This window comes from Cygnus atratus, chromosome 14 (assembly GCF_013377495.2).
Source record: "Cygnus atratus isolate AKBS03 ecotype Queensland, Australia chromosome 14, CAtr_DNAZoo_HiC_assembly, whole genome shotgun sequence".
Lineage (NCBI taxonomy): Eukaryota > Metazoa > Chordata > Aves > Anseriformes > Anatidae > Cygnus > Cygnus atratus.
The window spans coordinates 5046387-5072758 of NC_066375.1; the positions used below are offsets into that span (position 1 = coordinate 5046387).

A 26372-nucleotide genomic window follows, 5' to 3' on the forward strand; every position below is an offset into this window, starting at 1 on the left:
TGCTCCTGATTTTCTTCTATTTTCGTTCAGAGGCAAAGGTTACAGTGATCCTGACGCAGTTTGGGCACAGCCACAAATAGTCTGTCCTTCCTTTCTCTCTCTCATAGTTAGAAAAGCGTCCATGTGCACAGTTCTGTTGATTTCAGTGGATGAATCCAGTTCATCCAGCATGTTAGGCAGTCAAAAAAAAAAAAAAACAACAAAAAACTCAAACAAAGTAAATTGTCTACATCCCAAACAGGCATCTTTGGAATCAGTAGTGCAAAATGTTTGCGGATTTCTTTTCTCTGACCTACTGCAATAATCTCTTAATCTTCAAGTCTTTCCTAAAATAGTGGATCTGCAAATTTAAAACATAAGAACAATGAAAAAGTAGTAAATACAAATGTGGGTTTTTCTGATTGTTTTACATCACTCTCTTCAGATTCTCATTTACGCCAAACCATTTACCGTCACTTATAAATCTCTTACAAATAAGAGATGTAAACTGTAGGAAGATTACAGGTACAGCACTGTATAAACGCACAAGCGGAAGATATCCTTTAAATGGTGGATAATTTGAGATTAAGATTAGCTTTCATCAGCACAGACCCAGCTCTGTAAGTTAGTCATAAATGGAAAAGACCTCTAACAGAGGTCACACTTCAAATGCCAGCACTTTACAGGTTTTGACCGTCAATGCAGCATTTTGGAGGTACTCCAGAACTCAGCTGATACAATGAGTGATTACCTTAAAGATTTCCATCTGTCTTTTTCAGTCTGGTTTTCTGGACTTTCACTTTCATAGGAAGCCAGATACAAACCTATAAAAGGTAAAAATACGTTATTTCAACTGCAACAGTAATTCCCTCTCTTGGTGGTCTATCATGTAGCTGGTAATCAGTATGACACTGGTGTTTAGCTCACATTTTTACCTTTGGAAATCTGTTAAGTTCATTTTGATGGAACCGTAAAGGAGCCCAGAGTTAAAATATGTTAGCATGACGTTCTTATAACAACACGAACCAGTTAAATGGTCTCCAGTTTTGAATAAAAAGATCTGGGCCTATTTACTTCATCACAGTGCTGCTACCAAAGTGTTACATGAACATTTAAAAAGAGAATTGACAGTGAAGCAAGCACGCTTTTAAAATTAAGGATTTTCCCATTACTTAACACAACTTAATCTTCCTCGATCTTTTTAAAGCTTAAGAGAACACGGTATCTTAAATGGATACAAAACAGTCTCAAGATAAGAATGAGTTACAGAAACCAGAGAAGCAACACAGTAAAAGAAAATAAACAGGTCTTTTTTTTTTGGTGCTGCATTGATGTCTCACTGTCTTCACAATTTTTTTAAAAAAAGTAGGCTATGATATGTGTTCACATGCATGTCCTCATTTCACTCTTTAGCGATGCTTCACTCTTTAATGCTGGAACCATCTCAGTATTCAAACCTGTGCTATAATTGAAGCACATTTTAATACTCAAGGGTTGGCCCACTATTCCTCCACGGTGTGACAAGCACAGTCCAGCTGTACTTCACGTACCAGGGTTGCATCTATCTGATATATTCTCCCATCTTTTACTCAGGGTGAATCTTTCTACCCAGCACTTCCTCCTGGCTAACGGGAGGCCTGCTGTGGCTTCTGCAATGGGCATCTCCTGAAGTGTATGAATATGGCAGAGGACATAGAGAAAATCTGCAAGCAATTAGTGGCTTGAGGTCACTCTTTTTCAGTGTACCAGCCCCAAAACTGTACTTTTAAACACCACTTCTGAGATACCCTTGACTTTCACTTCATGTCCCTTCAGAGCCCAAATACAGAACAAATGCCTCCATGCTCTCTCCTTTCAGTACATATTCCTTTTACTGCATTAATTATTCCATTTTGGCAGTTATTTCTCTTAGCATTTAGGCAGGATTTTTGAGGGACTATTTTGTGTTCTGAAGTAATCTATGAAATAAAAGCTGTCTGGTCTGATTAACCTGGATCAGTACAGAAAACTGCCTACAGAATCAAGAAAAAATAAACCCAATGCCAGTATAGCTTATGGGAACATAGCTATGGATGACTTCTGTGCGTGACAATGTACAAGAAGCAACTGACATGACCCAATATGAAATGGCACAGGCCACTGTGCTGGACACCAAATTGAAAGAAGAAAAGAAAGGACAGATAGGACTAAAAAGACAACCAAAGACATAATTTCAGACCAGCCTTTTCATAGTTACAGCTTAAATTAATTACTAGAAAGGATTTTTCTTAAAAATTCTTTTCTGTAGATAATATGTTTCTTTGCTGTAGTGAAGGAGGTCAGCGGGACTACCACAGCCCCAAGCTGTGTTCACTGAAGAAATGACAGCATTGGTTTGCAGAACGGATTAATCCTGGCTCCATCAATCACGGAATGAGTTTGGCTAAGGGACAGCTGACATTCACAGCAGTCCATGACATGGTTTTGTGGCTATTTCCTTGATTACAAAAATAGGGCCACCACAGCAACTTCCTAGACAGTGCCTCATGGAGAAGCTATGGACTAGAGAAAAGCCATCAGGCAGCAGCTTTACAAGATAGATGGTTTCATCTGCAGAAGCATGTTGATAGTTTGGGGATAATACACAGGCTGCATGACAGGAAAGCTAGGAAAGATCCGTGACTGGTCAGTAAGAGAGGTCTCCAGAGCATGAATCAGGTTGTTAATTAGTAGTGATGAAGAGACATATTTTCAGTGATTAGAGATTGTACTGTCTTACCATCTTCAGTAAAAATGGGAGCAGTATGCAGGTAGTGGATTATGTTAGCATCTTGTTCAAAGGGACATTCCACCTGTTTCCATGTTATAAATTCTCCTACTTGCTTAGCCAGTTCCAGAAATTTCTGTGAAGATAAAACCATTCCATTCAGGTACAGTACCATTATCCCACAAAGTAACCACATCCAAGCAGAAGACCAGGATCCAGTATCCCTTGTGCCAACCACAAGGACATCAGGAGAAAGGAGCCTTGTGTCTTTTAGATGAGTGCATTTTCACCATTCATTTACAGGGGAAAGAGGGAGGAAAGGGTGTGCTACATTTCTTCTTACAAGTAGTCTCAGTTTGTACGTAAGTGAATATGTATCCAGGAACAAAGCTAGGGTTATACATACTTAAGAACAGAGGGGATAAACTTTGATGGAATAGGAGGGAACAGAATTATACACATTACATGAAGTGGAATGACTCCAATCCCTCACAACTCTTTAGGCCTTCCAACAGTAAACGTACGTGGCAAAAATATTCTGATATAATTTAAGGGGACGCCAGGCTTTATCTTATGCATTACTTACTATCTCACAATGGCAATGGCTGAAAGAGAAATTTAATGCAACTGATCAAAGAGATGCCGAAGAAATGATTTACAAAGAATCTGAGGGCTGGAGAACCATTTTCTCATTGACATGGGTCAGTTCTTTCGAAAGCATTTCATCTCTGCCCCCCCACCAGACTACATGAACACAGCAATTGCAAGGCACAGCACAATGTGAAAACCCGAGTGCCTGCACACAGCCACTAGCAACAAGTTGCACCACCATAAAACCACCCTCTCTGGCACAGAACAGGATATGTTAGTACCTAGTGCTGGGGCTGCGGGGGAATATCCTACTTCTGTTGATAGAAATTCTTCTGGTTAAGACTTGCAGGCAGGAGATAACACGTTCTAATCCTTACATCAATAGCATGATATTTACCTCACGAACACAGTGACTCTGTACTCTATATGTAATTCTGCTTGTATTCTATTTTTTCTGTAATGACCACAATTAGTTAGTCTTACTCTGCCAAGTCTCTTTATTAAAAGTGAGAAAGGGCTAAGAAGGCAGATAAAATTTAGTAAAAAGTGTTTTATACTGATTTGTCAAAACATGTGTGTAAGGAAAATACAGCTTTCCTTGTTTTCTGAAAAAGTCCTCTTCCCCTCCAAGTCATATGTATAATCATGTATACTGCTGACACTGCATTTCTAGCAGCCAACCCACATGAAGCAAGTCAGAATAATCTGTTTGTAATGTTTGTATAAAATATATACATTATTGCTTTTAGAAAACATTCTGAGATTGGTTTAACCTTCAAGCGGTCGTTTGAGATTGTCCCTTTTGGCATACTCAGTCTTTGTTGGTCTGCACTGAAATTGCAGGCAAACGGTCTTACATAGTGCTGTCAGAATGGGATAGATAAAAACAGTTTTCAGATCTTACTTCAAAGTTGACATGTCCATTTGGAAGGCGATTAGCACATCCTTCATTCAAAAAATAAATGTCTTTGATCAATAGGCTGAAGAAGGGGATCACAATCTGTGAAAAGAAATGGCATAACTATTATCTTTCCACTTCAGTATTTTCCCTGCATGAAACGAGAACTCAGCCAGGAGAAAGGAGAAAAAAGAAGTATTAACTTTTCAGTGTTTTGTGCACTTACAAAGCAGTGAAGTGACAGGCAAGCAAAAGGGCAGGAGGGCATAGAGACACCTTCAGTCATCAGGAGAACGAACGCTGAAATGAGTGTGAACTGAAAACACTGTGCACCAAACAGACTACCATGACTAAGAAAATACAAATAATCCAGTTTATTAACTCTTGGTATATCACAGCATCATTGTCTGATGACAAGATCAGACAGCTAAGAGCAAAATAAAACTGCCTAACCCTTCCTCCCTCTGTTGGGTCTTTATAAGCAAAGAAGTTGAATACACAAACCAAGCAACTTAGAGCCAGCTGGGAACCAAAGACCACTATTGTCTCTGAACAAGGAAAGACAGAATAAAATTTGGTGACTGCCCAGACAGTTAACTAGGAGCCGTTTCATTTTCAACAGCTCCATGCATGGCTACCTCTTGAGGTACGTAATTTTCTTCCTGGTGCCTGATTACTACAACCTGCTTCCCCAAATTAACCTGCAGACAGTAGGATTGAAAATACAAAGTTAGCTGACAGGAAACTACCAACAGAAGCCAAAGAGATCTTTGTAGCATTCAATATGAGCCCTGGCCATCATCCAGGGCAAAGTGACACATAACAGTGATCCAAGCCTTTTCTCTGACACATCAAAGCCAGATCCTGCTTTGCTATAGAAGAAGTCTACTTCAAGGTAAAATTCTTAACAGAATTACAGCAGGGATAAATTTGAAGCCAGGTGATCTGCAGTGCTCCTGGAGCTCATCCCCAGCACTTCAGCAGACAGCCAGAGTGCGGCAAACTCCATCCAGCCCTCTTGTGACACAACTCAAACGGAGAAGGAGAACGCAAAGGACCAGTATGGGACAAAGCTGACACTCGTGGCTCTTGGACTTGACATTCAAATCTGAGTGTACCCAGCAGTGCCACTGTGACAGAAAAAGGTCATTTTGGGTTTTAGGGTTTGAGCTATAAAGTCAGCAGCCTCTGTAAGCATTTTCCCATGGCAGCCACACCTGTCTTTGAAGCCAGTAAGTATGAACTTAACTACCATGAACTTAGAGGAGAGCACATAACATGGTAGTGTCCAGGTGTTTCCACTGGCCTGTTTGTGAATTAACTGAACCGTAGCTTCTTACATGTGCACCAAAGCTGAAGTGCATTCATGGCACGCAAGACTAGCCAAGGCAGCTGGTGACAACCAAGCAATCATATATGTAAGATTTGATCTTGTACTGTTAGTCCATCTCAGGCTGTATTCCATCTCATCAGCTGAAAGGGCTTATGAAATAGACCCAGGGCAGGATGGCAGCTGTTGTTTTCCAGTGTACAGCCTTCACAATGCAACAGTGAGTGCGAGCAAGTACAAAAAACACATACTGAGGCAAGGAGTCTACAAGCCACTATCTACTCTTGCTGTAAAAGTGGAAGCCAATTTCTGTTTTAGCTAAAATAACACATGCAGAGAACTGCTAAAGATATGCATCTCTGCTGGCCTTTTTATGGGACAGCCACAGACAAACTCTAATGTCAGTGCAATAGCCATAAAAAAGGCTGGAATGACATTCCAGGAGCTACTGGCATTACCCTGATACACCACCATGATAATAACACAGGAATGGAAACAAAGCACAGCATCAGTATTTTGGGTCTAAACCCCCAAACATGCTGAGCCCTCCTGTCAGGGTCAGGTGGGTTGATTCCTAGGCAAACTGAGCTAAGTGTCATTTTTATATCATCCCAATTAGCTAACCAGCCTGAGGTAAGGGATACAATCCAGCCTATGGTTTGTTTTCTACCAAAAATTATGATACTCAGTATCCAGTATGGCAGTGGTCTTACAAAGTCAAAAGACACCCAGAGAGCTGGAGCCAGACACTGATCTCCAGCTAGGAATTACTGCCAGCTTCTGCCTACATACTTGTTTTCAGACAGATACAAGCTTGTTCTGCCTGCTCCACACTGCCTGGGAGCTAGGTCACCATCATTAGTGGTACTGAACATAAACTAAAAGCCTTGCTGAGAAGGAAGGTATATTAACGTGGGCTCAGTGCCATGCTAATACAGTTACAAAGCCACCAGTCAGCTCAGAGCGTGGGCAGTTTGTTCTCATCTGCATCCAAAAGGCAGCAAAGACATTCCCTAGGATACCAGTTCTCCACTCATCTCCAGAGGATTTCTATCTTCTGGTCACCGTTTATTTCCCCAGTAAAAATACGTCACCCTGCATGTTTTGCCTTCCAAGTTTCTGTAGTAAAAACAACAGAAGTGGATAGAGTTACACTTAAATGTTGGCTTCGGTCCAGGCACTTTGCTAGCATAAAATCTGGGTCAGTGCCAGGAACTCCTATTTCACTCCCTTTTGATTCCCCCCAAAGCACCCAACCCACCCACATGCTGAAGGACAGTTGCCTCCTGCGGGAAGAAGAAAGCTGATGAGATCAGACGTGTTCTTCCTCCGTAGCATCGGATGGCAGCGACACGCGGCACGGCACTGTACACACTCCCAGCATTTCGAAGCCGATCAGAGAAACAGCATCAGCACTGTGTAGGGTGTCCCAGTGGACTGCCTTATTTTGGAGATGGAACAGGTCAGCCGACTGCACAGATAAAACCAGGCTTAGCTCCCGACAAGCACAGCGCTCTGAATGCTGCACGAAACACCATCCCTCCTTCGTTACCAGTTCTCTCTCCCTGCACTTTGGCAGGTTTCTTCCTGCCACTGTATCGCACCTCTTGGCTTTGAGAGCTGCCTTGCCGTGCCTTTTTACAAACCTGCTTCCGAACAAGTACAGGTAGTTGTAACTACGCCATTTACACACGAAAAAAAGGACAGGATTAAAACAGTCAGGACTGAGGTCAGGGGATCTTCCATGGGTATGCTGAGATCTTCTCCTACAGCCTGTGCTGCAGGCTCATGCCAGCACCCTGAGGATCGATGGACTGATGGACTGATGGACTGATGGAGTGGATGATGTATTTCTCAAGCAGGTGAACTGAGGCCTCCATGCGTGTTCCTGTGGTGCCCAACTGCTGAGAAGAGGGGCAGAGGGGACTGGGACCTCAAACTATTATAAGCACAGCTCAATTAGAGGAAAAATATTTTCTTCTATGAGAGAGCTTTGCTACAAGCTTACTACAAAACAAGGTAACATTTTTGATCAAAAGAGGGATTGTGTTCTTTCAATTTTACTCAAAGTCATTAAAATGAATAACTAATAATCTGTTTTACAATAGGCAACACAATTCCTTAATTCCTACAGCATGAATGACATGACCTTCTCCATCTGGCACTGTAAAATACCCAGCATAGACAACTACCAAGTCATATGCTTGATCATTTGAACTAATGTTACATACACAAAAGAAATAGAATATAGGCTTTTTCTTATGTAAAATAGCTTCCTTTCAATCTAATAATCTCTCTGTCCTCCATCTTAACTTCCTAGGGGGAGAGATATGACAGAGACTGCGAACTTCCACAGGAAATTAAATCAAACAATAAAGCAGCTGGCTTGAATATATATCACGGTTGCAGAAGAACTAAACTCCAAAGACATCTCAGATTGATGGGTCCTTGCTGTGTTCTGTGAGAGTTAACAGAATTTTCTGCTGCTCACAAATATCCACAGCCATTGTCTCCTCCTTGTGTAGAGAAGTGCTTTTCAGAACAACTCAGCATACTGCCTTTGCAGCTGAGTCAGCCTGCGACCAGCTGCTGATCTCATTTCACCATAAATGCTGCAAGATTCCATTAGCTTCAGCCATCAAATTTACAGGGACGTGAGATCAGCATCTAGCCTGGCTCCTCTAGTGAAAGGATATTCAATTCTGCCTTATGCTTGTTCATGCAGTATCTTCCTTAGCCATGCTCTGTGCAGACATTACCCATTTATTACTATGTGCAATTGCAATGTTAAACACAAACACTCTTTCATAAAAATAAATAAGAGAACTGAATGAAGAAAGAAGAAAATGAACAAGATGCACACTGAGGCCCAAAACAGCAGGATTATGCACTAACATCTCATCGATCCGATCTTTTGCAGCATCAGTGATGTCTCAGAAAGCTATATATCTGCCACTAACACTCGCGATTCAATTCTTGCTCAGCAAGATGCCATCAACAACCAAATGAAATGAAAACTCACAAATAGAGAATTTCACCCCGAATTTCCTACAATGGCTTCAGACCAGACTTTTCTGGCATGACTTGCAGTAAGTCATCTTTCTGTAACATAAATGGAGAACTAGCTTATCATCTCTGAGTGCTGTGCCCTTTATGAGTCTCTGTCTCAAATCATACACTTACAGTAAGGGCTTGTCTGCACAGAGAAGCTGGCTGGCAGAGTTGCAACAAAGTGCAGCTCCACCTGGGCCTGCCAAGCTGATGCTCCATACCACAACAGAAGTCGTTTTAGCCTGGAATGTCCATTCCATCTAGTTTATCAATCTAAACAATATGAATTTTCAAGAGATACAGAGATGCCTGCAACGAAGTCCTCCCCACAAAAGCCCTGTGATCCATTTCCGACTCCCTTCAGCTGCAGACTTACATTTTTAGTTGAACTTAGCAGTGCACAAGCCTTGCACTGGTGCCCCATGGAAGAGAGGAGATGCACAATCAGCAGCAATGCACACCAACCATTTGGAGGTGAATGGGATGTGGTCACACCTACCTTTTCCCTGTTGCTGTGTGCAGTGAGGGATCTGTGAGCTGCCCCCCGCAATGCTGTTCTGTAGTTATAGAAGTTACCAGTAGGGTCCATCTGGTGCTAGATACACAAAAGACAACGCATTGGTTAGAACACAACCTGGGTCCTCTGAAGGCAGCTTTGTCTTTAGTTGTACCAAACTGTAAACAGAGCTTAGCCTACATCTTCAAAAATCCACATGCACACAAAACCCGTGAACCACAGATACAATGAGAGCTCTGCAGGCACAGATCATGACTGTAACTAAGATTTTTTCTATTAATAACTTTCCAAGCTTTTATTTGAAGACTAAGGACTGCAAATTTTATATATGCTAAATCCTAGTATTCTCCATATAAAAACCAACCCCTCTGCATAAACTGTTCGAATAGGTGGTTAAAAAACGTGCCCTCTAATTACTGTTTATTGGAAGCCTAACTAATAAAAAACAGTAAAGACTCTAACTACTGTTCATTGGAATGGGAAAATTCACAAACAACAAAAAACCCGAAATACAATTCAAGCAGCATGCCTTTATTTATTCATTTACCTCAAGAATGAAGAATTTGGCTGTTTTCACTTTTGACCAAGTCTTCTTTAACCTGGAAACTGGACTCATGTTCATTCCGGCTGTGAGGGAGAGAGTGGAAAAGAAAAGCCATGGATGAGAGTCAGGCTTCCCCTTTATTCGTTACAGCCAGTGGTAACATCTGGTTAGGAGCTGTACTTACAAATGATTGCCATCAGTGAATTAAAATTCCCTATGTTAAAGCACTCTCGGGCAACATCAATGAAGAATTCAATGACTTGTGCTCGCTGTTTCTTTTTTGCAGGCTGCAAATTAAAACAAATAAATATTTGTAATACGCACATGCAGAATTGGAGGGCATCTCAGGTAATCATCCCACACATAGCAGGGTCCACGCTACTTAAGCTACCTGTTGCTATCAGCCACTGGCCCTAATTCTATTCCAGCAACCCAGTGGATGCCGGTGACTGGCAGTGTCCAAAATCAAAGCTTTCATTGCCATGGCATGGAAGAACTTCACGGCAGTACCCAGGCTTGCCTCAGTTAGTGTCTCCGTGGTGCAGCAGGCAGCCCAAACAGCCCAGGAGCAGTGCCTCCACTCCCTGCTGGCCTCCCTGAAGTCAGTGGGCACATCACCATTGACTCTCCTACAGCAGGATTTCACACCCATATGACACAGCACCTTTGTCCCAGAAAGGCTTTGTTTCCCTGCATTAATCTCTTTCCCCTGTTCTGGGCCTTTCAGCAAGATGGCCAGGCTTAATGGAACCTTGCATTTTAATCCGCATTGTAACTGGGCTGGAATCACCCCACGTTTCCAAAGAAGATCTTCAGATGACAATGCTGTCAAATCACGAGCTATGTATGCTGTTCATCCCGTTACTATTCCCCCCTTCAAAGGTGAAAACATTAATTTCATTTTGATGGGGTCAATCTAAACAAACTAAAACCACTACCAGTAAAAAAAAAACCAAAACACTAGTCACAGCTACAGCAATGGGCTGCAGGACAAAGCGCCATGCGATGGGAATTCACATGCACAACAGAGCTTCAGGATGACAGCTAACAAATACTGCTCCACTAGAATCTTTTCCAGCAGAAATCTCAGAGGATAATTCAAGGCATTTTTTCCTCTCTTTTTCCCTGCAGGGTTCATTATTCCACACTGTGCTCCTACTACATCAATAGAAAGCGTATCCCCAGTGTGTTGCCAGCCCAGTTTTGCAATATGCTTGTCATTTATCAGGTTGTTCCTGTGAATGCAGCACTGCTAAAACTTACTGTCAGACGCTTAGCTAGGTCATAAGAAATAAATCCCCAGGTTTCCTTATTAATGTGCCGCCTTAAACAGGTACCTCAAGCAGCAGTAAAGCATGCCACATATATTCCACTTACCATGCAAATTTCTGTTGCTACAAGATAGCACAGTCTGTTGAACCATTTCACGTAGGCCTCAAGGTTACTGGTCTTCTTCTGTTCACTGAAACAAGGCTGGGGAGCAAAAAGCACAGGAAGACTTGTAATTGCATTTCAGTTAGCTGCCCGATTGCTAAGGTACATCCTGCACAAAGCAATCACTTGACCACATGTTTCTCAGGTACCGAGAAGACAGCATTAAGGGCTCCTTGGAGAAAGGCAGCAGGTGGGTGGGTGCCGTATGGAAGCGCGGGGTCTCGCCCCGTGTGTCACCCCACGCAGTTCAGACCAGTCCCTGGAGAACATCCCCATTTTGTCTGCTCACTAACACAGCCTGTGCTGACCCTTGCTTGCTATTAACAGCCAGCAGGCAGCAACAACACCATGCAGAGAAGGTAAAACAAGCACAATTTTCCACAGCCGCCTGGTTTGTGCCTTTGATTCCAGCACTTCCCTCACTTCAGTGAACACCATCACCCACAGCTCTTTTCTAGAAGGCAGTAAAGTTCCCTATAATTCAGGGAAGTGAACAAGTGGTAAGCAAAAGAAAAAACACTGCTAGTTACTTCTTTATGGGAAAAATATTTCTCTTATTCTCTCGAGTTTTCAGGATAACAGGCTGTGCAGTGCCCCAGCTCTGTCTTGCTGGCTGCTCTGGAACAGTCACATACATGCAAGACACTTCTTCAGTAAGAGTCACTACAAGAAGCACGTTTTTCACTTCTTCTATGAAGTTTTATATAAATCCCCACAGCTGATAGGGGCTGTGGGAGCAGATACTTGACTGGACTCCTGCAGTTACTTTGGTATCAGCAGATAATTTGACTTCATCAGAGTGACAGGGTAGCTCACCCAGCCTGAAGATGCTGCTTGGGGTTGTAAGAATTGTAAGAACTTCTTTTCCCAGCTCTAAATTCTGAGACTGTCCGTAGAGGACAGACACGCTGCTCTCTGGAGTTCACATGATTTACTTGAACATTCGTTAGCATCCACTAGAGGGTATCAGAGAATACTGAATTTCTGTTTTACACAGATGATCATTTCCCAGAGCTGCCATAAATACATGCCACCAAGAAGAAAATCACAATGCATAAACACAGCTCCATGAACGTCAACGGGACTACCCATATTATATAAGTTAAACAAGCACCTAAAAACCCTCAAGAAATAGGCCTTAATGTGATTTACATGAAGATTCTTCAAATCAAGGTAATTCAAAGAAAGAAAATATTTACCTGCAATTCTGCATGCAGGCATTTTTGGGAACAGAAATCACAGTACCATACTAGGGGGCAAATCTTAACAAGTCTGAAATTCCTAGCCACTTTATGAGTAGACTACACATACAATAAATATATATATATATATTTTAAAAGCATCTCAGAAGTAAACATTGGCAAGCAGCACGTGAATATCAAACAAAAAGAAAACCCAAAGCAGCCCCAGCAGTTGCTGTTCTTGCACTCTGTGGTATTTCTTGTTCCCTGTTACAGGGAAAAAAAAAAAGTATACGAAACGTAGATTTTGTTCTGAATATATTTCCATCACAACACTGCTGTCCCGTGCCAGGTCACAAGAACGATAGCTAATGCCACAAAACTTGTGTAAAATGCATACATTTGAAGTTGAAACAGACAGCTTTTTAAAGGTTAAGATTTATAAACGGCAACAATATTTAGCACCTCCCTAGCATCTTCCATCTGCAGCTCTCAAAGTGCTTGATAAACATTCATAAATGAAACCTTTTGAAGCCTTCATGCAAGAAGGCAATGCAGTGATGCATCCCTGCTTTGAGCTCTTCTTTTCTCTCTGAATATGCACTACAGCGATGTCACAGGACTGGTACGGGGCAGAACCCCAATGTTCAGTTTTGCATTTGAAGAACATGTGTAACCGTCAAGTTTATTTAGAAAAATCTCGTCAGAGTCTATTGAGATGATTTGCTTGGATTTCCCATCCCACTGCTACTTTCAGGCTCTCTACCTCTCGTTCTAATCCTACCTGTCCACCTTAGGTGCTGTTTCCCTTCACATCTCGGTATTACTCTGTGCTGGCACCACATTAGAAATTCTAGATACAGCTACAGCCATTGTGCACACACCTCCTTGTTGCTGAACATTTCCCTCTACCTCTTAGCATCCCTTCCCCTCTGTGGCTTGACAGAATTTGACTTCATTTGCTGCCGCCTCCCTCCCACTCTTCCAAACTTCACTCAGATTCAGCACCCTCATCTGATCCCTTTCATTTTACTCCCCTCTCCCTGAATCTCCATAACTCCAGTGAGAGAAGGACAGAGCCCAAGGCTGCACTTTTTGTCTGTCCGTGCCTCCTTCACAAGTACAAGCTATGCTGGCGCTCTTTGGGAAACATTACAAACAGAAGTCTCCCTGTTTCTAATGATAAAATTCTGCCATTGATGGATGACCTCAGTGGGAGCCCATGCATGGGTCTGGTTCTGGGGAGGAATTTTCCACCCTCTTTCTTTCCTGGCAGCACGTGAAATCTCAGACTCCCACTCTCCAGCCAGAAAGTCTCTTCCCTTGTTGAGGCACTCACTGAAACGCTGCTTCAAACCCCACTGGAATCAGTGGAAAGACTCCGACTGGCTTCCAACAACTTTGGAGGAAGCCCTGACCAGGCACTCCATTCCCCACAGAGCTTTGGGTTACAAGCTATTGTGTGCAGAGAGCAGAGGCTGTTGATTCATGACGCACTGACTCATTACTGTGGTGTCTGGGCACACGCTGTGCGCATTACATCATGTCCAGAGTCTTTACGCCTTTAACACCAGGAGCAGACACCCCCTGGTTCTATGCGGCTACAGGCCCTCTGCCCTGGCCAAAACAGGTTAGGAGGAGAAGCCAGAGGTCAGAATTTCAGCACGCAGGCCAGTCTCTGGCTGGGACATATTCTCACAAGGAAGGAATGACAACGACCTGCCAGCAAGAGACCTACCAGCAGGTCCCATCCTTGCCGTCAGAATACAGCTCTGCCAGTTGGCTGACATATGTCCCAGGCACTGCTTTTATGGGTCAGTTCAGCTCACATCAGTTCACCCAGAACAAACAGTTACTGCAGGAACCATTTTGCATGTGAACAAATCGTACCTTGGTGCCATCCAGAGGGTCTTTATGTACAAATGCCTGCACAAACTCCTCAGGTCCGATGTGACTTAGCCTTTCCTATTGGAGGGGAAAAGGAGAGAGACAGGAAGAAATAAGAAAGCATCCCAGTCTTCTGGTTCTCTTGGTAAAACTTTCCCATTATCTCTAAGTTTTGAATGGTGTTGCTGAACTGGTAGACAGCCAACTAGCACGAGACATTAAAATTCATAAGAACAATTAGAGTTATTTCAGCAGAAAGAGGAAAATGAGAATAAACACGTCTCATTACTGAGAAGCCACAGCAAGAGCCCTCTCCGCTGTGCAGAGGGAAAGGTGCTGGATGCACAAGGCTTCACGGGGGAGCCAGCAAGTCCTCGGTTCTGTGCTTGGCACTGCCACAGACCTGCTGTGGTCCAGCATTTCTCAACAGCTTTGTTTCCCAGTTGTCAGAGTGGCAGCAATGCTGTCATCTGGTAACCACAGCAATCAGGCGCCCAGCTGCACACAGTGATCTGACCCTACCCCCCTGCCCAGCGCAGCTCAGGTGATGCCCTGGGGTGCTGGCTGGGTGCCACTGGGGAAGGCAGGCACGAGAGATGCATTTGCTCCTACTCAAGGCATTGCTTACTCTGTAGAGCGTCCCAGGCATTACCCAATACCCAAACCACGAGTAAACAAAGCACCCAGCACTCTCTTAGGAAGGGACAGTGATCTCCACCAGCTCCTGGCAGTTCCAGTCACACCACCAGCAGAGCGGTTATATTCCTCTACACCAGGAGCAAGGACCACAGTAGGTGTTGTGGGCTAAAAAAACCACACTGTCACTAGTCTCCAAAATGCTTTGGAATGATAACTGAGTCATTAGCATGATCATACCAGGTTACCAGATATCAAAGGCAGTATTTTTAATCACGCAATAAATATGTCCCTTCTTATTTGCCATTTCAGTTCCCTTTAACAAGTTTATTAGAAAAAAAAAAACATTTTCAGTAGGTCACAAATCACAAACTATTTTAGTGGAGATATTTTAGAATTCATACAACCTAATCTCAGGACACTCAAAAACCATTAAAATCAATCAGGAAATTATTAAAACATCAGAAGATCTGCAGATGGCAGCAATAATGTTTTATGTTCTTCTGTGAGCACCCACGGAGGACCTGAACATGGGAGAAAGGTGTGCAGCACAGCACTCTGGCCAAGACCTTGGTGCTGCGATTGGTGCATTTACCATCAAAACTCTGGTGGAGAGTGAACTGCAGTCTAAGGAGGAAACAGCAGGACTTTGTGTGGAAGTGGGGAGTTTTTTGGTATTTGCACACCCTTGGATGTCTGTGCACAAAGTAACAAAGGGAAGAATGAAAAACACATCAGGCAACTCAGATACTTTATGTATCTGTAAGAATGGATTTGAATTGTTAAAATTTCTCCCAAATTAATAAAATGGCTAATGATCAGCCATTTCAATAGCACCTTCAGGTTTTAGGGCTCAGAGGGAGTACCTTACAGATGGGGGAACCTCTTGACCTTCCTGGGACTAAGACACATTTAATGAATAAGCAAGCTGAAAAGGTAAAGTGATGTGCCCCAGGATGCACAGGAACACTCTGATGTGTATCTTGCTTCCCAAGCATCTCTTAACCTATCAAACCCTGCCTCCTGCTGCAGTGATGATACAGCACGGGATGTGCTGCAGCAGTGCAGACATTTTTTGGTTGTGTCTGGAATACTTAGCAGCTGATGGCTTAAAATAATATCTCTGACTGCAGAAGTTGGAAACCATTCCTACGTACCAGCTCCACATGTGTCAGCTGCTGAGCCAGAGTGTAAGGGTCACTGCAGACGCTCAGGATTTCTCTCTGAATTGATGGCGGTTTACTTTTAAAGGCAACCAGCTTATCAGAGACAGCAGCACTGATCTTGACAATCCCTTCTTGCCCATGGCTGAGGGTTGCAAGCTTCTGATTCAGGGTCTGCAAAAGTTGATTCATCTTTTTCCAGTAGGCCTGGAGAGACAGGGAGAGAAAGGAACATAAACCACTCACAGCATTTGACAAAGGTGTGTTTTTAAGCTGAATTTTGCCTTCTGCAAAATACTCCTAAGCCAGCAACAGGTTACCAGAATAATCGGTTGGCTTAATTACAGCTCTGTGTTCCAGACCGCAGCAACAGACTGCAGCCTAGAGAAGAGGCGAGCAGGGCTGGTGGGCTGGGCTGGCACCAGCACTCACATATTGCTGCCAACACCAGTGCTGCTGGGATCAGAGAAGATGTAATGCTGCAACATGAGTTATTTCAGCTTTCTGGAGCACAGCAGCATTTGGTACCCATCCTTTATGTCAGTGACATGTTGGCTGAAAACTCTACCTGTTCATAGTTCCTGGTCAACTCTAACTTACTGAGACGAAGAAATGTTTTTAAAGCTATTCTCTACAACCTTTTAAGCCGACAGCAGCAGAAGCACGCTGTTACTTGCTACCCAGATAAAGTGGTCTGAGCACTGCAAAGCTTTGAGTATTTAATATCCAAAATGTTAATTGCTACTGAAGGAAGCTCATATCGTATTCCAGGCACGGCCACGTGCTCAGCGGGATGACCATTACCAAGTTGTGCAGGTTGCTCTCAGAGCTGGAGCAGCTCTTTACAAAAAAGAGTGGAGCTGCTGGCCATGGAGGATGGGCAGAAAGAAATTCAATTCTTCATGACTGACAGATGCAGACACTATAAAGCTGAGAGAACTGGTGGATGGGCTCTGAAGACGAAGATTAATTGTAAAAGTCCTTGGGCTAAAGCTTCACATGGAGGACAGGGTATACTTGTGCTGAGGTGTTCCTCTGCAGGAAGGCCTCATTTGCTTTCCCCACCAGAGAAGTAGCACCAGGCACAGGTGCTCGCTCCATTTCAGAGAGCAGTCACTTGGGGCAGCAGTTTTCAGGCTGGCCTGTTATCAGCTCCTCCGCCAGCACAAAGATGCACAGTGGAGAGATTCTCTGGCTGCTCACGTGTGGAATACCTCCTCCCCCTTCATCCCAGCAGATTTCAGTGGTGTCAAGTTGCCAGTAACATCATTTTGTAAAACGCCAGTGTGAAACCAGAGCTGGCACAGAGCCCTCTTGTGTTACATCTGTACTGTGCAGCAGATGTACACCTTGGCACCCTCCACGCAGTTTTTATTGTCACAACAGGGACTTGGCCCACGTGTGCCTTCCCGTGGAGGCCAACACACACCTGTGCCACAGCCCAGGCTGCACAAAGCCCAAGTGCGTGCTTGGGAAGCAGTCCTGAATCCCGTGGTTTAGAAACAGCCTTTGTCTTCTCCAGACTTCTGTAGACTGCAGGTAGTCTTCAATTTTCGGCACTGACTAGAGCTCATGTGTTAGGTATCCAAAGTACCAGAAACTGGAGGCAGTATTCTCCTTGCTGACGTAGGATCCCACCTGCACACTGGAAGCAGTGTCTCCACAACATGCTTACTTCTGCCCTGTTCCCGTTATGGTCTGAGGCTGGAAGCCTTCAGAACATCCCAAGTGCTTCAACTTCTGCTGCAATGCTTTGTCATGTGTACACAGTTCTAGCAGCAGGTTTCACACTGCTGAGGTACTTCTCGTTTCATGCAAGGAAGATGTTCTTTCGAGCCAGGCTGGAGCACAGCCAGAGAAGCAGTATGTAGCCAGGTTATTTTGCAAACCAGAGCCGCTAAGTCCAAAACAAAGCAAGTACCTAGAAGGCAGGAGGGACTCATCTTCAAGAACATCAACAGAGGTTTCATTCAGAAACAATCACAGAGGAGTGAAAATTGAGTGAGGAAGATGTAAAAATAAATAAATGAAATAGTTTTTAGAAAATACAAAACATCTTTCACTTTTTATCTCTTCCTGATATACACCAGCTCCAAGGAAAAGAGACTGCTGGTCTTCTTCATGTATTTCCCTACTCAAACAGATGGTCACTCGTTTGATTTACAAAGACCATTCTGGGCCTGAACTACTGAATACCATCTAAATATTTCTCCAGCTTACATCCAGGTATGTTTGCAAAACTCAGAATAGCCTACCAAGGTCTATGAATAGAATACTATTTTTAGTGGAAAATCAACTAGTGACATATTTTGGCATTTTGCGAACATGTTTGGTAATCATGGAAATTAATTTCCGAAATCAAACTTTTCTAAAGCACTCAGCTAAAAAAAATTAGCTGAAAACCAGGTTTGCTTCCAAAAAGGAGTTTGGATGAGAAATCTTTGCTCAGCCATGTCTGTGCAGTATCAAATTCTTCACTGTTTGGATGAAAAGCCAAAAAGCAGCAGAATTGTTTGAAAGACATGAATATTTAGCAAGTCTTTCAATACACCATCACCAAGAGATTTGGTTTCATCTAGTGTCATAGGGAATATAACACAAAAAATTTGATATAGGCAACAATAGACAAAGATTTGGGTAAGCCAACCAGATAACATAACAAAATGAGAGAGTTAATGGACATAGAAAAGATTATTCATAAAAGAGAGCTCTTGAGAGACTCACCCAGAAACCTTTTCTGTGTATCAGGGGAGAAAAAAAATAAATAAAATTAAAAACTGCTTTTGCCCTTTTAAAAGTATTTCCTGCCTCCTTTAAACTACGTTCAGTAGGTGAAAACAACATTGTTCATTACCTTCAACGTGCTGATAATTACCTTGCCACCAAGTGACCCCCCATTGTACAGGAGCCGTGTGCGGGACTCTGTCAACCTATTTCACTTCATTGCCACGTTAACAGTCAAAAGAAGCCTACTACTGTTTAATATTTAAAGAAAATGTTTCATTCTTTACTGGGAAAGTTACTCTGAAGAACGGCAGGCCTCAGCAGGTGGCTCAGGAGCTCAAATTTTAATTAAAATTTCTAGCTCTAAATGCAAATCACAGCACTTACTAAGAAATGCTTCTCAGCATGGACACCTTCCTAAGCACATCACGGAGCCTCTGGACTACACAAAGGACAGAAGCATACACTGCAGGGGAAAATCCTGCATTAACCTACATGGACCAGATGACCTCACAAATCTTTCAATCTTTAATTTCTCTCATCCGCAACGGGAACAACTTTTTTTCCAAACAACTAATGGGCACCACCACTCTTTCATGCTGCCCCTTAAAAGAAGAAATTTGCATCTGCAGGATACGAGCTGTTCCTTAAATTAATTATTGATTTCGCTCAGGCATAATTACTTGCAATTATAGTTCCTAGTAGTATTTGAAAAACAATGATTTGAACCTAATCCAGTCTGAGGCCCCCCAGAGCACCCAAGAATGTCATTGCTCATCTATGCATGCTCCAAAGCAAAGGTGTGCAGCATCTGCCCAGGTTAGGCAAATAAATGACTGCTTTGTACACAGAAGGTTGGTTTGTACCATTTACTTCTCTTTACTGGGGCAGGTATTTAATACAAAGCAGCTGCCTTTAAAATGGTTTCCTCTACACCCATAAAACCCCTGCTGTCTGCCCCATTGGCTGGTTCCTTCTTTCCAGTAGACATGATTTTGGTAGGTCTGTACAGTTCAGATGCTGGTGCCTTTCTTGGCGGTTGGCAGGAGTAAGTTCATTGCCTGTTTCCCTTGAAGAAGAATTTTGACTGCTCAGGTCAATGGATTTGGGCCCCTTCTGGAAGCCCTTTTTGTTTCCTTCACCTCCAGAGAAGAGTCACGCAGCTTCCCCTTCCCACCCCGTCTCTCCCGCAGGCTGGTCCAGCCGAGCCATGCCAGCCGAGAGCCACCCAAAAGTGCCAGCTGTGACGCCAGCCCAGCCCAAGAGCAGCTGTTTCCATTTCTCTTGTGTTTCATGTGCGTAGGAGGGTTCAATTTCATTTCCGTTTTGCTGCAACTCTGCTAACTCTTCCTCTTTTTCTCTCCACCCTCCCTCTTTTGCCCTAGTGGGTATCGTGCCTTTTGTTACACTGAATTGCACACATCTGTGGCCTGACCTTGATGCTGCCAATGGGACTGAGTCCTTCCACATCCCATGGTTAACCTAGAAGTAATTAGAAACTCTCCATGCGCTATTTGCTCTTATCCTTGTTATTTTCATGGACTTTGTGGTACTTTTAATGTTTCTGAATTAATTTATGGAGTTCGCCCACCTGAACTTGGAAGCAGGTCTCACAGATGGGCTGTTGACTGTGTCCTGCTCTGCCACACACAGCCCATGTAATTGAACACCAAGACCGTGTAACCATATAGACTGAATTTCTGCCCAGAGGGCAACGAACTGCTGTCTTCTGCCACTTTTGTACGCCCAGAGAAGCTACATGCCCATAACCATTTTTATTTTTTGTTAAAGGTAGGAACTGTCCCATGCAATCCCACCGTGTCAGCAAAACAGACCGGATTCAACAGGAGCTACGTGGACTTGGATGGGGATCCCAGTGGCATTAGTCTGCCATTCTGTGTCTGTCTACCTTCTGTCTGGGTGCCAGCTTTACCATATGAACCAGCTCAAGCACAGGGCCTGTGAACTCTTTCACACAGGACAGGAGTGTGCAAATTGAACCCTTGTTAGATTCACTGATGAAAAAGATGACAAAATGCAAAGATTGTTTCAAGACAGTTACCAGATTGAAGACACGTAAGGTAAGGAATGAAAAGTGTTTCCATTTTCACAGCTACTCATTTTCTTAGAGATGGGAAGCCTTTATCAGGCACCTTTAAGCAACTGATCATCTTTTTTAGTTTCATAATGTCACTTGATGATGAGCTGCTTGTTCCACTCCACATTCACTAAATTAAACATCCTGAAGTGCTCCCTAAGCCATGGCTTGGGCAGGATGGTTGTTCTCAGGTCATGATACTTCACTCCTCTGCTAGAGTATAATTTGGGAGATCACACCTCTGTTGCTATTTGAATTCTAAGCACCACTTTCAGTCTATGCTATGTATCAGATCTTCCGTCTGTAAAACAGGAATATGCAGTAGATGAGTCCCATTGATTACTCTGATGTTTCCCTGTGTTACTAACACAGGAGTACCTACGCCAAGAGACATGGCTTTCAGGGAAGCTACTACAGGTTTTAACCATTAGAGGAGAACAAAACTTGAAGAGTTCCAAGGCAGAGTTCCTAGAAAAGTGGCAAACAGCGGGAGGAAAACGAAGAACCGAGTGGGAAAATGAACTGAACACTTCCACACAATGTCACAAGTCAGCCGTCCTCACCTCATCACATGGGGCTATCCTGTGAATCATGTCTTTCAGATGGCCAATCATCCGCTCTTCCTGAAAGTCATACGGGAATGTTTCTGTCCACTCTGTCAGCAACTGTAAGATTTTGGGTCCGAATTTTCTGATCCGTGCCTGAAATGGAAACCAGAATGATGCATAGGGATTGAAATGGGTTTACTCATTAAAGTCCCAGCAAATACATATCTTACTGAATGTGGGGCCAGATTTTCAAAGAAGACACTTAGAGTTGCACCTGCAAAATCTGCACACATGCAAACTAATGGTGTGTTGCACAAATGACACATTTTGGCATGCAAATATACCCGTACTTAGATGCATGCACAACAATCTGGTTTACATGCAGATTTAAGTATTCTGCACATGCAATTGGCCAGTTTGTAGTTGGCTGGACATTTTGTTGGTGCAACCTTTGTACCTTTTTTGAAAACAACTGGCCTTTTGGCTGATTTGAACCATGTGTTCTTCTCCTTTGAACTTACAACCCTCGTATGCATTCATCCTTTCCCCCAAAAAAATGATTATCACGTATCTCTTGACCAACAAAGTGGTGAGTCTTCTGCTTCTTTCCTTTCTGTGTGGATGAAAAAACTGCTTAGTGACCGGTGGCATATATAACATGAGGAAGAACAAATGGACAAAACACCAGGCCTTAGTAACTTTACCTAGACTACTGACAATGTTGCTCTCTTCCCACATGAGCTCAAGGTCATGATAGGATAAGGACACCCACTCACAGAACACACAGCTGGTGCCCACTTTGCTTTTGGTGTAGATTTATCTGAGGATGCAGCAGCAGGAACAGTCAGGATGATACAGAACAAGGAGGGAAATATGGGGAACAGCACAATCGGTGCCTTAGTATTATCTCAACAGACGGCCAGTGCAGCTGCTTCCAAAGCTTTCATCCTCCATTATCCAAGAACATGGGAAAAGGAAATCGCGTTAAACAACAAACTGCGTCTTTATTTACAGAAAACATAGACCCAAACAAACAGCCTTCTTTTGCATCTTACGTACTGTAGCTAAAGTGTACCCTGTAATCAGGAAAAATTATACTCTTGAGCTCCCTGCTTTTCAACCAAGGTGGTTGAAACGCGTATTTCAGCCTTCCACCAACAACAGGTTTCAATGAACCACATCTCTAAAAATAACTGCTGTCAGCTAGCATTAAGCTCATGCTCAAAGACCAGCAGGTGGCTGCTAAAGGGAAAGCTTTATTGGAAACTACAAAGGTCTGGGGAGACATTTGCTCCAGCTGTATAAACTGCTATTACGAATGGAAGGAGAGGACGTGGTGCAAGTCAGAGGACATGGCTCAGGGGATGGGAGGTCACTGATGTGCAGTTTCAAAGTCAGCCCCACTCTCAGTAACACAAAATCAGCTGTCCCACCAACTGTGCATTACTACAGGGATGTCCAAAATGCAGATTCACTTTAGGTAGATTTGAGATCATAAAAAGATAATGTTTCTCATTTCTTGCAAGGTTTAATGAGCAGTGAAACTTTGGAATGCTCACATTTTTAATCCTCCTGAATTTGCATCTGGCATAGCATCAGAGAACAGAATCCATCACACCTCAGAAAAACTGTTCTGGATGCTGCAGCTCACACAGATATTTCCAACTCACACTGTATGTGCAACCTAAATACTAGACTTCTATGGAGTCTGGCTGACTGTACTGTGCAGTGAAGGCATAGCTCCTGCTACTCATGCAACCAGTTGCTCAGGTTTGCACAGGCCAAAAGAAGCAGGTACACTCAGATGTTGGTGACTGAACATTGATGCTAAAAACATCATGTTTCAAAGCTGGGAAAGCTGATCCTGAGAATCATTCCAGAATTTCGGGTTCTTTTTTAGAAAATTACAACTGATGCATGTTCTTCTCCTCTCCACTGCACTCAAGATGCATCTCCTGCTCCAGGTAGTGTACTGGAAAGGTCTTCCATCATGCACTGAGGCTCTGAGTGCGATCCAATGGGATCCACCTGTATCACAGTGCCTGTGGGACTGCCAGAGGATGCAAGTGTGTTGGTATACACTGTACTGGTCTGCAGAGTTGCTAGGGCAAAACAGGAGGAGCAGTGATGCACTAACAGCTTGGATTTGCTCATTCTGTCAGCTTGTCACAGCCTCACTACTGCTCCAGCTCGCTCCTGGTGTGCCAGACAGCGCCGCTCTGCAGCATGGCTGTGCAGACAATCTGTCAGTGCTGGCAGCGGGAGGTTAGTGGGTAGCTGCATGCTGTTACGTGGCGTTCACGGTGACAGGTAAGGCCAAAGGGAACTGTTACATACTGTACCAGAAGCAAGAAAGAAAAAGGTCAGACGCATTAAGTAAAAATGGGAGAGGGAGCAGTGTGCCGACATCTGCAATTGACAGTGTGTGAGGTTTATGTCCTACCTCCTGGCATCCTGCAGGCTTCAAAGCCTTAAAGAAGTTAGGAAGGAAAGTCACCTGGGAAGACTGAGACAGTGGGAAAGGGAAATTAGAAGAAGATCTGAAGTGACTAGTGGCTGGAGCACTGCTCTGGGACATGGGTACTAAGATGCCTCAATGTCAGGATCTCAGCAACAACCGTCACACTTATGAGAATGTTTCATTCAATCCGAAGGGAGGCAAAGCCACAAACCAGAGCCCCAGAACTCTGTTGAAAATGCCTCACATTTTTCTGATGTAAAGATGAACTAACCTTGTCCAGCACAGGGTCATCCAGCCGCTGCTGCTCAATGCACTTGTGACAAACTCGGGACAAAAGCTCATGGGGTTCGATGAAGAGTCTGGAACTCAGCAGGAATGTAAAGATATAGGCTTTCTGTGGGAGAAAGTCAAGCAGACCTGCTGTAAGCCAGCCACACAGTGGGTAATATTAGTCATAAAAGCCCTGAACTCCATGGTTTTATTTCCACTGGCACAGACAGAACAGAGCTGTGTGTCTAAAAGCCATCAATTCCTGGCCCCTTCAAACAGAATGGGTTGCAGTGGGCACAGGAGGCAGCAGCATCTCCTACCTCCACGGCATCCATGTCCAAACTTTTCTTGCCCAAACCCTGTGCAAAGGTGCAACGAAGACTGTGTGTAGGTCACTCTGCAGGAGCTAGCCCAGGTATTGGATACAGCACCAGCAGGAATGCACAGAGACCACTGGAAGCTGATCGTGTAGACTCAGGCATCCCAGTGCTGTACAGGGCTGCGAGCTCAGAAACCCCCAGATGAATCACATTTTGTACTGCCCTGAAGGTCTCACTCTGCCTCCTTCAGGGAACATTTCATTTATTCTACTAACTCCCCAAAATACGTTTCTATCAGCTAAACTATACCATGTGCAGCCTCACATCAGTAAACCTGAGGGGAACAGGTCTGTTGGATAAATCCTTGGATTATTTAAAGTATTTCTGCAGTGAAATTAAAATATATGCATGAATCCTCAGTCATTTGCTTCCCAACCCACCCTGGTGCCTGGATTATCTTCTTTCCCCCAGACCTAGCCATGCTCCTGAGCGGCGGGTGCAGTATTTCCTATCACACATTGCTTAATGAAAATCTCTCAGACTAATCTGGCCATTACCTATTTTTATTGCCTTTCTGTTCTTTTTTAATTAACATGCTTCTTTATTACTTATTTTTAGCTGATCAGAAACTGAGCTGCGGGTAATTTAAAACACGCTGTCTGCTCTGCATTGATAACTTTAGTAGTTCTCTAAACTGCCCAGAAGTCAATGCTACTCCGGTGCTTTGAAATACAAGCCTTTCCACAGAGACATATTAGCACTTGAAAGTCTTCCAGTAAAATTCTGTTCTGAATTCCACTGAGTATGTGCAAAATCCAGTGAAGTCAATGGCTTTCAGGACCATAAACCTGCTCATGGTTTAAATCCTCACACTGCTGATGAGGAAACACTGAATATTCACTGATGGAGTGAGGCTTAGGGTCCAGATCCTGCTGTCCAGTGACTGCAAAGTCACTGTGATCATAACCCCAGGTAAATTAAGAAGCGACCAGAAGCAGCGTTTCTGTTGTCACTGAGGGAACGCTTTGTATGTGCAGTGAAACCTGGATGACTTCAGCAGCTACTCAAATTCAGCTAATTTAATGCCAGTTCAGATTGGAAACTTTTTGCTTCAGTCTTCATCTAAAACTCTCTGGGATGCACTGCTATTGCTGAAGTGCTCCTACTGCTAAATCACTAATTCATCATTGCCACAGCTTCTCCCCCTGCCCTGTTCTCTTACTTAAAGGCAGCATCAACTCTGGGAGCTACTTTTTCATGGAAACAAATGCAGAACAGTAAAACAGCATTCAAAGCAATTCATTAACATACCCAGCCTTTACATAAGCCCTCTTAATTCAAAATTGAACACATTTGCACTTTTGCATAAAGCTCTGCCCCAATTCATCAAAAATAAACTGGTTATTGTACTGTGAATGGCTTACTTCAGGGTAGTAATCAGTGGTAGGTATGAGATGCTGGATTAGAGCATCCAGAGATGCTGAGGTAAGGTTTCCATCCTGGAAGATCAGTCCTCCTTGTTCATCTTCTTTTGCAGTATGTAGATGAGGGCTGAAGCTACATGGGGTAAACATACTGGTAGAAGTCAGCGTTTGGGGCATGCCTTCCTGCAAGAGAGAAAAGCTCACATCAGGCAATGATCCGTCAGGTTCACAGCCACAACTGCCTTCAGGTTGCTTTGAAAACCAGAAGCCAATAATGAGAGCCTCCTGTTCATATCCTCTCTTCATTATATCATCTTTTAGAGTTGTCATTAGCAGATCACACCTGTGATAGGAAATACACAGGAAAATGTTTTGATTTACACCTTTGGATTTAGGGTAAGAGGGAGAGAAAAGGGGGTGCCAGCCTGGGTTTGCTCAGGAAGAGCTTTGTGAAATGCTCCCATGGGACAGGAGAGCCATCAGAGTGAGCAAGTGGTAGCAGCAGCAGCAGCAGCAATCAATTGGAGGAGGACAGAAAAATAGAAAGAGTTGGAGAAACGGAGAATGTGG

At 43.5% G+C, this 26372-nt stretch overlaps 1 protein-coding gene across 2 annotated transcripts; it reads right to left on the reverse strand.

Moving 5' to 3' along the window:
- Positions 1 to 210: 210 nt before the first annotated feature.
- RASGEF1C (RasGEF domain family member 1C) lies at positions 211 to 25979 on the reverse strand. 2 transcript variants are annotated; one of them, XM_035560695.1, is made up of 14 exons: positions 25803 to 25979; positions 24060 to 24182; positions 21343 to 21480; positions 16631 to 16633; positions 15952 to 16164; positions 14162 to 14236; positions 11034 to 11129; positions 9841 to 9943; positions 9660 to 9739; positions 9095 to 9190; positions 4221 to 4316; positions 2738 to 2861; positions 731 to 803; positions 211 to 340 (listed from the first exon to the last, which is right to left on the reverse strand). In XM_035560695.1, exons 1-14 carry the CDS (start codon positions 25977 to 25979, stop codon positions 316 to 318), a joined length of 1422 nt encoding a protein of 473 aa, XP_035416588.1. In that variant the 3' UTR covers positions 211 to 315. The 2 variants fall into 2 exon arrangements, with proteins under 2 accessions (XP_035416588.1, XP_050569562.1); XM_050713605.1 differs by lacking the exon at positions 16631 to 16633.
- Positions 25980 to 26372: the final 393 nt, after the last annotated feature.

Excerpts from the sequence above, each read along its gene's own strand:
- RASGEF1C (XM_035560695.1), bottom strand. The coding sequence starts at position 25,979 with ATGCCCCAAACGCTGACTTCTACCAGTATGTTTACCCCATGTAGCTTC. Across the intron at positions 2,862-4,220 it reads ATGGACATGTCAACTTTGAA|AAATTTCTGGAACTGGCTAA; the intron begins GTAAGATCTGAA and ends TTATCTTCACAG. Across the intron at positions 341-730 it reads GACAGATGGAAATCTTTAAG|ATCCACTATTTTAGGAAAGA; the intron begins GTAATCACTCAT and ends TTAAATTTGCAG.